The 13,197-nt window shown below is 36.1% G+C and overlaps 2 protein-coding genes across 2 annotated transcripts; both read left to right on the top strand.

Annotated features, from left to right (window-relative positions):
• Nucleotides 1–351: 351 nt before the first annotated feature.
• F5Z01DRAFT_683689 (uncharacterized protein) lies at nucleotides 352–1,102 on the top strand (the record flags this gene model as incomplete). The annotated part of the gene is made up of 2 exons (XM_046265871.1): nucleotides 352–461; nucleotides 538–1,102. 2 exons carry the CDS (start codon nucleotides 352–354, stop codon nucleotides 1,100–1,102), a joined length of 675 nt encoding a protein of 224 aa, XP_046114764.1.
• F5Z01DRAFT_343387 (uncharacterized protein) lies at nucleotides 1,050–1,885 on the top strand. The gene has a single exon (XM_046259218.1). It carries the CDS (start codon nucleotides 1,176–1,178, stop codon nucleotides 1,659–1,661), a length of 486 nt encoding a protein of 161 aa, XP_046114763.1. The 5' UTR covers nucleotides 1,050–1,175; the 3' UTR covers nucleotides 1,662–1,885.
• Nucleotides 1,886–13,197: the final 11,312 nt, after the last annotated feature.

Genomic DNA, 13,197 nt, shown 5'->3' with positions numbered 1-13,197 from the left:
TCCTCCTCGAAACGATCCGCATCGTCATCCCTCTCCCGAAACTCGTCTCCCACCAAGCAGCTCCGCGCTGCCGAGCTGGATGACGAGGGCTATCACCGGCGACCCTTTACGCGTGAGAGAGAGGCTCTCCCTGGGGGCTTGCGCAACGTCCTCCGGAGACTGAGGGATATTGGGAATGGTGGCACCCAGCTGCCGCGCGCGTGGTGGGAAGAGGGACTCGAAGAGCTCGAAATCCCACGGAGCTACTTCTGCTCCGAGGAAGAGGGTGTCGACGCACCATCCCCCGCGCGCCCCGACGTGTCCCTGGCAGCGTTCGTCAAACGTGTCACCGCGCGCGCCGTCGAATGCGATATGCAGGGCGAGCCAGAGTGCGTCTGGAGCCTGGAAGTGTATTACCGCATTCTCCTGTGGGTGCTTCGGCCCGTCAATGACACAGCCGGTCTCGTGGATCTACGGCCTGGGTATGTTCATGATAGCTGCTATGCCTCGTCCTCGCCTCCACTCCCAACCGTACCCATACTGACCGTTCTGGTGCAGCACTTCGAGCAGGATCAACCCTCACTTCCACCGGTTGGCACTGCCTTCGAAGATGATCGATTGCTGCTTGGTGTTCAAGCCCGAGCCGGGCAGCCGCGTCGACCGCCGCATCGAGGAGCTCAGCAAAACACGCCCCGGCAACTCGATCAACCATACCGACTCTGGCTCGCTGTGCCGCCACCCGATTGGTCTCTCCGTCGAAGTCAAGAGCCGCGAGGGAGACGCTTTGGAGGCGGAGGTGCAGATGGGGACCTGGCATGCGGCGCAGTGGAGGAGTATGCGTCGCCATGCGCCCGACAAGGCCGCTGTCGAGTTCTTGCCGGGCATCATCATCAGCGGGCACGAGTGGTACTTTGTCGCGACCCTTCCCCCGCAGCACTCGCCTGATCCGTTCACCGGGGGTACAAGCAAGCCGACACTCTACTCCAGGATGCACCTGGGGTCCACCTCCGATGAGCAAGGGGTCTGCAAGATCGTTGCCTCGCTGCGATGTCTGGTAGACTGGTTGGAGCGGGAGTATTGGCCTGCGTTCCAGGAGGAGGTTCTGGGGTTGCCACCTGGCTAGGCCCAGCGAAGAGCAGAAAGTCTCGAAAACTACTGGTGTGTCGGGCCCGCGCATCAAAGAACGCTGTCAGTGTATGCATTGTGACTCCCGCTCACGTGCGAGGGTCGGTCCGCCCACCTCTGCCCGATGTCGCCATCGATTGCTGGTACTGGCTACCTGCTCTCGGCAGTCCTCCTTCACTCTGGATCTGGGCTTGTTCCCTCATACTACTACAGCTTGTCGAGAGGATGTCCGAAAAAGCCCGCCTGTTTTGCGGCACGGCACCCTGTCGTCGGTCTTCTTGCAACAGCGCGTCGCCGCTTTGTTTGGGCCCAGTGAGAGACGCATGGAAGCAAGAACGCCTGGATGTCGGCATCATGCCCGATGCAGCCCCTCACCCAAAGACAGACCCAGAAGCGGAAGCTCTACTCTTTCGTCGCTCGACTTTACTTGGCGACTGGCTCTTTGGAGGGCCACATCGCGGCATGGGAGCATCTGCAGAGGGACATGGTACAAAGCTGAGGCTGGCGACTATACGAACAGACCAAGGTCAGCTCAGAATTTCTCCTGCTTACTATAATGAATATATTCATTTGTTCCAGAAGGGCAGTATCTGTCCATACTAGAATGCATATGTCCCTGCGCTCCAGGATATTGTACGCCCGCGTTCACTCGCTATTGTCATGTTCTCATGATTTCTCTCTCCTTTCCTAATGCGTTTCGGCCGTCAGTGTGTGCGCCCTAATGCCAGAGGACAAAGAAACTGGGCGTTGTACCCTACGAAGGAAGTTGAAAGATGATCATCCGCTGAAAGGAGTGGTGTGTCATATCGTGGACCGCATTCGCCCGACCTGGCTCACAAAGACCACAACAAGATTGAGCTCAAGCAGATAACATTCTGCCGTTTGTCCTGCGAGCATGCGCTCTTTGAAGCATCTTCTTCTTCTCTTCTATAGAAGCTACCGGCCTCTCAGTAGTTCGAAAGCGCAAGGCAGTTCTAAAGGTCTCCAGCAGGACTAAACGACGCAATGCGGCCAACAGACACACCTCAGTCACAGGCTTCATTCCTAACGTGCGCGTCTCAACATCCGGTGGCGACCACGCTCGTATTACTCTCGTCAACCCCTCCCACAACCCCCACTCAGCACTGGAACTCTCTCGATTGTCAAGAGAGCAGATGGACCTTGTGTTCGCGCACGACAACCGCTTCCACGTCTCACCATGTCACCCATGGCACAGGCCAGTCCTGTGACGACCATACTCTGCCACCCGAGCAGATCCAGGCGTTGCGCGAGGAGATCACACTCACTGATGGATTATCAGTCGCGGATCTCGCGGGAATCGACGAGCAGCGCGCTGCGGCGCTGGACGTGTTCGTCGTTGGAGTGGGCGTGAAGGGGCATCTGCCATAGGGCCTGAGTTTGCTCTAGTGCCTTGAGGTTGGCGAACTCACTGGCACCGTTTGATGTGCCCTGTTCCGTCTGACTGCTTCACGTCACCGGCTTATGTCTTCGGTCGAGACACAGGGTAGTTTTCACCAGTCCCTGGACGCTCCCGAACGGGCCGGAGACTGCGTTGCGGAATGCCAGTCGGTACAAGCTCATGATTTGAACAGATCCAGGCTCTGGCGCCACGGGAGGAATGAGAGGGTACATTGCTTTCGGTATCGTTGGGTTCGAGCTGAAGACGGGTACTCGCGGATGGCGATTGATTTCATGTGTGGGCGATCTACGCCAGGACTATTTTTGTGTTAATTAGCCCTTGTAGTCAGCTGGCCGTGATGTGAGCGTGCGTGGTCGGAAGGTCGTGGAGCTCCAGATTGATGTCAGCGTCGTATGTCAATTGATAGCAAGCGGTAGTCAAAGACGGTATATCCCCGACGCGCTTCTTGCCTGAATCTTCATAGTCGTCGCGCTTGGACCGTCAGAGCACAATTGATAGAGTCGATGGCCCAGCTCTTCTATCGACAGCAGCGGCCGGCCTGCCGTGGCCAGTCGCCCAGAGGAATAAAGCTAAGGTAGCGAAAATTAATGGTCCAGCTTCCTCAAGAAGCTCCCGTGGTGTCAGGACTCAGGGCTAAGGCGCGCGGTATAACAGGACAGGATCAACGTTTCCAGAGTGGCATCCGGTAGTTGAGTTCCAAAACTGACGTGAGCGCTTTAACGCAATTTTTTTCTTCGCTTCTTGCTTTTGGGGTTGAATCTGAAATGTCTATTGCGTGTCCCTCACTGACATGTCTGATGGATTTCCTGGCAGAGCACTCGTCGCGACAATCGGCCCTAGAAATGGCCAAATAATCACGCACGTGTCCCGAGCTTATCAGCGAGCCGCTTCGATATCTCGCATTGCTTGTTTTTCTGTCCTGTACTATACGTACGCGTCTGATCAGGTTCAGGGTCATGGCCAAGAAGAAGATTCACTTGAGCCTAGGGTAGGCTCAAGTTGCGCCCATTCGCGACCGACTGCCGTATTGTAAGGATGAGCTCACCTTATAGCGGGGCTAGGCTCGATTGGGATTCTACCGTTAGCGGTGAAAGGTAACACCGGAAGGGTGAGAACCCGAAATTAATTAAACCGAAGGTAAACGACCTAGAATATAGGAAATTAGAGAAAAAAGCTCTAAGGGGATAGGTTTATATAATTAAGAGCGTATAAATAAAGCCTTAATAGTTATCTCTTTTATAATAATATAAGGCACTTAAATAACCTTCTTTATAGCGTATTATAGTTATAAGCCCGGGAGGTAACTATTACCTATAACTTATATTATACTTTAGATATATATTTTATTTATTCCTATATATATTCCTTTATATTATTTAAATCCCTTTTTCTATATTATAAGTACTATAGATAAATTAACCTTATTAAAATCTCTTAAGCTAAGTATTCTAGTGTATTAAAATTATTAAAGAGTAATACTCTTCTAGGCGTAGGGTAAGTGAATCGCGATAATCCGGGAACCCTTTAGGGTAGGCAAAGTAATAGGTAAAGAACTAAGTGAATGAATAACTTAATTCAGAACTATCTAGTAGTGAACGAAGGCCTATATTTATAGGCGTGAGGGCGCTGTAATGCCCTGTAAAAGAGTGGGTCAAACCGAACCTAGTGGAAGGTTATAGAAGGTTTGATTTATAATAGCGAGTGTGGCAGTGCTAGCCTTCGAATATTATAGAAGGCAATAGAAGCACTGTATTTGTAAGCGCTGTGGACCCCTGTAATAGGTCCTGAATAGATCCCTGTAAGGGTTCTGTGAGAGGGCCTCGTAAGGCACCTAATTAGGGGATTAGTCCCCTATTTTCAATATATATATAAACTATAACCCGACCGCTTAAGTTAACGATATCTTAGTATACTTAGTTTATAAACCGACTTTTATTCTATTTACCCGGTAGTTAGTTTAAACCCGAATATTATATACTATAATAGCTTAAGCCTCTTCTTTAGCCTTATAAATAAGGGCCCGTTAGGATAGATTTATTAAATTAATAGCTTTATTTAGCGCTATAGCCTCTGTGGGTTATACTAGAGGCGTTATAAGTATTATAAGCGTAGGCGCTATAGCTATTATAGGCGCTATAGCCGCTATAGCCGGGCGTTATTCCGGTAAGAAAGAACGCTATAAGGGCCTTAAAGGTAAGGAGCCTAGAGGCTCTAGAAGGGACTCTTCTTTATCCCTTAGACTTACTAGGTATTATAACCTAATATATAACCGCATGCGCCTCTTACGTATACCTTACTTTTCCCTCTTATTATACTACCTACGCTTACTATACGTATTATAGCTCGCGACCTTACTATAAGCCTACGCTCTAACGTTAATACTTAGCTTATTAAATTATAACGCTCTCGTAAGCCCTTACTTTTATAACTAATATATAGGAAGCCTAACTTTACTATAGTTAGTCTTTACTAACTTCTTAGCTATTAATATAATTATTTATATAAGATCTACTATCTCGTATATAAACTATAACCTAACCGCTTAAGTTAACGATATCTTAGTATACTTAGTTTATAAACTAACTTTAGACCTACCTACCTTATAGCTAGTCTAACCTAAATATTATATATTAATAGCTTTTATTTAATATATTACTATATCGAGTACTTAAGTAATATAATACTATAGCTAATATCTAATAATACTAAGACTTAGGAGAGATTATTAAGCCTAAGACCCCCGGACTATATACTAGCGCTAGAGGTAAACTCTAAGGTTTCCTTACTTAATTTAAAACTTATTACCGATTATTCCTTATTTAATTTAATAATAATTATAATAAGGCCCTTTATATAGGAATATACCTCGGAGGTATAGCCCTTAATTAATTTAAACTTATTATAAAAGATTACTTAATAAATAATCTAATAAATAAAGATACTAAGATAATCGCTATTTTCGCGACTTTCTAGGGATTCGAAGATATACTTAAGGTAGTTTTTAGGAATACTAATAAGTCTTAAGCGGCTATCGAGAAACTCTAGAACTTAAAATAAAAAAGATCTATATCGGACTATATAGCTATTTTCTAGTAAATCTTAAGTAAGCTAGATTAAGATAACGAACCCTTTATAATAACTTTCTATAACGGCCTTAAGGAAGAAATTAAAGATAAACTCTATAGGGATAATTTATTAAAGAATTTATTAAACTATATTATTATTACTATTAAAATTAATAACTAATAATATACCCGATATAGATAGAAATAAAGTAATCGTTCTAACTAAAACTATAATTCGTCCTATATCTTACGTAACCCTAACTAAGGACGCGGCGGATATTATACTAACTAAGGACGGACTTACTAAAATACTATATAAGTATATATAATAAATCTAAGCCTTATAGATCTAGATATTATATAATAATAAATCGCGGCGATAGATAATAAGAAGAACCTTACTTACTATAATTATAGTAAGAAAGGATACTTTACGCGCGAATATTATTCCTTAAAGAAAGAATAAAGCTAGGGCTAGAACTTAATACCTAAAGGTAAGAAATAGCTAAATATAACTAAGTCCGGATATAAAATCGAGGCGAAAGAGTATAAAGAATACCTTATTATTACTTAACGAAAGTTAATAAGAACCCCGAAATATAAAGCGCTTTATTAAATAACTTATTATAACGATAGTTATTTAATCTATCGGGATAGTAAGGAAAGATTAGGATAGTTCTTTAAGGCGCTATATAGGTCTCGCGCCCTAGCTATAATATAGAAAGTTATTATAAGACTAAGGAAGTACTTAGATAATATAAACGAAGAATTATCTAATACTAACTCTATAGATAGCGATAAAGAGCTCTTATAAAAGAAATAAATACTCGAAACTAACTTATTATATAAGCGAGTTATAAAAGAAAAATAAATAAAAACTATATTAAATAAATATAACCCCTTATTATAGGGAGAAGATCTATAAATAACTATCCCTATATAGATACTACGCGGAGGAATTAATTAAGTAATAAATTAAAAAATAGTCCCGGGAGATAACTTATATATATACCTAGACGCACCGAAATACTACGAACTCTTATAAATCTCTTATATATATTACTTTTATAAGGTTTATATACTTAAGAAAAAAAAGTATTAAGTTTATTTAATTAAGGGACTAACTACCCGCGTTATTAATAACCTATACGAAAAATATAAAATAGAATTCTATAAGTATATATATATAAAACCTAGTATAGGATATATAATACTAAGGTAATTAATAAAATACCCTAAAGTATACGTACGAAACTAGAAAATATAGCGTAAGTATTAATCGGTAGATTACCTTAGATATATAAAAAAAAAAGTATTTAATTAATATAAGACTAAGGAATAAAAAGAAATAAAAAAACTCTAGCGATATAAGAATATTATAAAAGTATTACTTAGTATTAAGATAATTAAGAGTAAAGAATATACTTTAAGTTATAAATAAGGTTATAAAAGATATAAGAAATACCCTAATAATATAAGATTATTATTTAACCTTACCGAATAAATAGATTAAGACTATATTAATTAAGGTAAGATAAACTACGAAAGATATACTAAAGCGAAAGAAATATTATACTTATAATATAAGATCGGAGCACGGGAATACCTTATTCCGTAAAGAAAGGTATATATATAATATATTATATATAAGTATTACGAAAGATATATATTAAATTATAGAGTTTATTACTATAGGTATATATATTACTTATATAAAGAGGAAGAAAAATAATATCCCTCGATATACTTAGAGTCGTACGATAATAGCTATATATACGACCCTAAGGATAATAATATTAATATAAAATATTACTTATTAAAAAATTATTAATATCGCTTATAAAAAGAGTATAAAATAATAAAGAAAACCTAAAGACCCTTTACTTTATAGAGATAAATAGAGAATAAAAAACGGTTTTAAAAATCTAAATTAATAAATATTATTTATAAGTATTATTAAATAATAAGGTAATAAGAAACTATATCTTATTAGCGGTAGTTAACTAATATATATTATTATAGAATTATAAGGCTCGATTGTATAAGCTTTTTAATATCGAAGGATAAAGCTTCGATTATAATAATAAAATTATCGACCGCGAGACTAATTATCTCGATATAGCGATATAGGGATATTATAAGATAATTATCTTCGATATTATAGACTTATATAAATACGATATAATACTAAGTTACCTTTAGTTAACGGGAAGTAATCCGGTAGTTAATTAGCGCACTAGCTAGTTAGCGTAAATAGATATAATAACGCAATAATTATTATTTAATTAAAAGAAAGCGAATATTCGCGATAACTTAGCCTCTAGAGTATTTTTATAAGAAGATATAAGCGAGCCGAAGTAAGTAAAAGCTATAATATTAACTAAGAAGGCTTTATAACTAAGTATATAATATAAATAAAGAAAACAAATTATCGCTAATATTATATAAAAAATATTTAAAGTAAACTAAGCTTTAGAAGAAAAAAAGAAAAAAAGACTTACGATAGAAAAAGAATAAATAAAGAATATACCTTTAAAATACTATAAGTATAATAAGTTATTTAAAGAAACCCTCGAAATAGGTATTCTTTAATATAATTAATAAGATTATAAAATCTATCTTAAAACTAAAACCTTAACTAAGTTCTATAAACTCTATAACCTTAATTAAAAGTAACTTAAGATATTATAAGAATATATTAACGAAATACTTAAGAAAGGCTATATTCAAACCTCTACCTTAGAAGTAAGATACCTTATTATATTTATACTAAAGAAAAATAAGAAACTATAATTAATCGTAGACTATTAATAGCTTAACGATATTATAATTAAGGATAGGATACCCTTATTACTTATTAATAAGCTTAAGGATAGACTTTATAATAAGAATTAATTTATTACTCTTAACTTAAAAAAAGCTTATAACTTAATTTATATAAAGAAAAAAAATAAATAAAAAATAGCTTTTTATATTAAGTTCGGTCTATTCGAGTATTTAATAATATTATTCGGCCTTACTAATACTCTAGCTACTTTCTAATAAATAATTAATAATATACTTAGAGAATACTTAAATATCTTCGTTATAATATTTTTAGATAATATCTTAATTTTCTCGGAGAACCTTAAAGAATATAAAGAATATATTTATTAAGTATTAAAAATACTTTAAGATATAAATCTCTTAATTAACCTAAAAAAATATATATTTTATATATAAGAAATTATTTTTCTTAGATATATAATTTAACTAAACGAAATTCTAATAAAATAAGTAAAGATTAATATAATTAAAGAATAACCTTTATTAAAAAATAATCTTAAAGAAGTATAAATATTCGTAAGATTTATAAACTACTATCGGCGCTTTATATATAACTTCGCGAAAATCGTAATATTATTTATAGAACTTACGAAAAATAAGAAAGAGTTTTATTTCGAAGAAAAATAAAAAAAAGCTTTCGAGATATTATAGGATAATATAATATTTAATATTATACTCACGATTTATAACCCCGAAAAGCTACTCGAATTAAAAATAAATATATTAAATTATGCTATAAGAGCGTAGATTAATTAATAAAATAATAATAATAACTTATAATTAATTATTTTCTTTTTAAAGAAACTCTATAGCGCGGAATTAAACTACCCTATCTACGATAAGGAATTCTTAGTAATTATCGCGGTTATTAAAGAATTTAAATATTATATATTAAGAACTAAGTTTAAAACTAAGGTTTATACTAATTACTAAAATATCTCTTACTTCGCGATAATATAAGAACTTAGGTCGCGATAAGTACGATATATTAAATTCTTAGCGGAATATAATATTAAAATTATTTATTAAAAAGGATCGGAAAATAATAAAATAAATATACTTAGCTATCGACTAAATTACGATACCGAAATATTAAAAACTAAGGGCTAAGTACTTTAATAAAATAATAAAAAAAACTATATATAAATAGCGCTTAACCTTTTCTTATTTAGGGTAAAAGTAAATATTATATATTACGATAAAATATTAAATTAAGTATCTAAATATAGAAAAGAAATACTTAATAACTATATAATAGAAATAAGAAAAGGATTTATTAAAAATAGATTACTTTAGATACTACCGCCGCTACGCGATAAAATCTTAATTAATATTTATATATACCTTATAATAAGATATTAAGGAGTTAGAAAGACCTTTAAATAAATATAACGAATATATAATTATTAAGGAATTAAGGTAGATATTATATATATCGTTAGATAATACGAAAATTATATATATAATAAGGCTACCCGGTATAAACTATATAGAGAATTAAAGCCGCTATTAATACCTTTAAGATTATAAGAATTAATAGCCTTCGATTACATTACGAAGTTACTTAAATTAAAAGAACTAAGATCTAACGTCGAATATAATAATATATTTATTATTATAGACCGAATAAGTAAATTCGGATATTTCTTACTATATTAAGAAGTAATAAATATAGAGATACTTATATATATAGTACTTAAATATATCGTAGCTAACCACGGCCTTCTAGAAGAAATTATTTTAGACCGGGGGATAATATTTACCTTAAAGTTCTAGTAAGCCCTAATAACTTAACTTAGAACGAAGTATAAGCTTAATATAGCTTATTACCCCTAAATAAATAAATAAATAAAAAGACTAAATTAGATATTAAAATAATACCTATATATAACGTTCGGGTTAGACTAGCTATAGGGTAGGTAGATCTAAGGTCGGTTTTATAAACTAAGTATACTAAGATATCGTTAACTTAAGCGGTCGGGTTATAGTCTATGTGCGAGATAGTAGATCTTACGTAGACAATTATATTAATAGCTAAGGAGCTAGTAAAGACTAACTATAGCGAAGCTAGGCTTCCTATATACTAAGGTAATCACGAAATAATCACGGCTAAATAAGAGTGATTAATAGTGATTAAATATAATTAATTACCGTGGTCGTGGTATTAAGAGTTAGTAATTAGTATAATTAGTGCGTGGTTAGTGGAAATAATAGGTCCTTAGTCGTACGAATAGGTTAATATAACGAAATTATAGGGTCTACGTGATATACGTTAATAGCTGTATATTAGGTCGTAATATAATACTCCCTCTCCTATAATTCTATCCTAGAGTTAATTAAAACCAATCGTATCCCTTATTTCGTGAGTCCTTCCTTTCCTCTCCCTTTCTCTATACTAATATTATACCGCGTAGCTCGAAATAACGTCGTAAAGATTTATTTCTTCTAATCTAAGAATTTAGTCACGTTGCCGGGATACCTTATACCTTTTACGAAAAGAAAGGATAAGGGAAGCGCTATAAAGCAATAGACGGTTATAACCGATATACCAAATATACTCGTCGTAGTTATTCTTATAACGTATCGGGCACTCCTTAATCCGTAGGTAAGTATCCTTGTATTAGCGTATTCCTAGGTGCTAACTTATAGTATCTCGTATTATCGCCGAGAAGCGTCGTTTAGAATCTACTAAAGAGAGTATCGAGAATAAGCTCGAGGAGCTTTAGAAGAAAATAAATAAGAATTACGCTCGTCTTCGTCGTTTATAACGCTAACGTCGCGAAGTTTCTAAGAAGGGTCGTGATATAGTTACGCGGGGTTTCCGTAATCTTAATAAGTTAGAGGCTAAAGAGCGCGAGGAGGCGGAGATAGTAGCTAAAATCTAATCATTTAGTGGTTTTAGCGTTATTAATTAATCTACCGTAAGTAATCTTATAGATCTAATATTATCTAAGCCTTCTAGAGTTCCTACCGATAGAACTTTCGTAATAAGTGTCGGTAATTCGTTAAGTACTTAGGTAGTTCCTATATATTTTCGCTACTTATATATCCCTTCTATTTAACGAGGTATTTAACTTCTCCGTTAATTATTTACTTATCGACTATTCGTTCTAGTTCGTAGAGTTCTTCGAAAACTTCTAGTTCGTAGCTTATTTTTGCGTTTCGTAGTGCTTTTTTAAGTAATAAGATATAAAAAACTAGGTATATCCTTATACTAGGGGGTAGTAAAAGCTTATAGTTAGTATCTAAGATAACCTCGTCGACCTTAAATAGTCCGAGTTTCTTATAGTCGAGCTTCGATAAAGGTCGAGTTATTATAAAATCTTTACGTAGTAGTATAACGTTCGGGTTAGACTAACTACAGGGTAGGTAGATCTAAGGTCGGTTTATGAACTAAGTATACTAGGGTATCGTTAACTTAAGCGGTTAGGTTATAATCTATATATAAGATAGTAAATCTTACGTAGATAATTATATTAATAGCTAAGGAGCTAGTAAGGACTAACTATAGTAAAGCTAGGCTTCCTATATACTAAGTAAATATTATATAGTCGACGATAGTCGACCGTTATCTACGAGCGCCTTTATAGCGTAATCGACTATAATCGCTAGTCGCCTATAGTCGTTTATTCTGCGTAGTATATGGGTGACGTATAATAGGAGGAAAAAGCAAGGGGGCACGTAAGAGGCGTATACGGTCGTATATCGGGTCGTAATATAATATCTCCCTTTCCGAGATTCTATCCTAGAATTAGCTAAAACCCGTTAATCGTTCTTCGTAAGTCGTATTCGGTAACTTCTTCCTTTTATTATACCTAACTATATATAGAAACGTCTATTTTCTTATAAAAGAACTAACGACTCGTGTCGCGCTATCTTAATTAAAGCTATTTATCTTAACGGTTCCGCGAGCGAGATACCCTATACTCGTTATTATCGCGCTAAGCGCGTTTATTGTATAAGTAGTAATTCCCGTCGTTATACGTTATATATCGAAATAAAGAAGACTTATAATAATACTAGCATAGCGTCGCACCGTAAGTACTATACGTGTTTTTCGTATATATACTAACCTACGTCCTAGTAACGCGTGCGGTATCTAAGTAGAAATAAGTAAAAGCGGATTTAGAAAAATCCGAGAGGGAGCTTTAAGAGGCCCTAGGGCGCGTTTAGTGTCTTCGTCGCTAACGAGAACTACTTCGAATTCGGACCTCGGAGTTAATATCTCGTGGTATATATAAATTAAATACGGAGGATAGGGTGCGTTCTTAGGAAGAGGCTATTCTTAAGGAGCAATAGGCGGTTAGGCGTGCTTAAGAGTTAGGTGCGTTTAGGGTTATCGATTAGAGCGTAATGCCCGATATATTTCCCTTTAATAATACTATCGTAATAAGTAGCGGTAATTCTTAAGGTATTTAGCGGGTTCTTATATATTTTCGCTATTTATATAGCCTTTTTATTTAATAAAGTATTTAACTTCTCCGTTTATTATTTATTTATCGATTATTCGTTCTAGTTCGTAGAGTTCTTCGAGGACTTCTAGTTCGTAATTTATTTCTGCGTTTTATAGTGCTTTTTTGAGTAATAAGATATAAAAAACTAGGTATATTCTTATACTTAAGGGTAGCGAAAGCTTATAGTTAGTGTTTAAGATAACCTCGTCGATTTTAAATAATCTAAGCTTTTTATAGTCGAGCTTTAGTAAGGGTCGAGTTATTATGAAATTTTTACGTAGTAAGTAAATTATATCTCCCCTCCGAAAGATCGGTCCCTTCGATCTTT

Source organism: Emericellopsis atlantica, assembly GCF_019669845.1.
Source record: "Emericellopsis atlantica unplaced genomic scaffold F5Z01scaffold_32, whole genome shotgun sequence".
NCBI classification, from domain to species: domain Eukaryota; kingdom Fungi; phylum Ascomycota; class Sordariomycetes; order Hypocreales; family Bionectriaceae; genus Emericellopsis; species Emericellopsis atlantica.
Note: the sequence above shows the minus strand (reverse complement) of the source record. Positions and strands in the feature narration are given on the sequence as shown.

What these genes read in the sequence shown, in the direction of transcription:
- F5Z01DRAFT_343387 (XM_046259218.1), top strand. Translation starts at nt 1,176, where the DNA reads ATGCATTGTGACTCCCGCTCACGTGCGAGGGTCGGTCCGCCCACCTCT.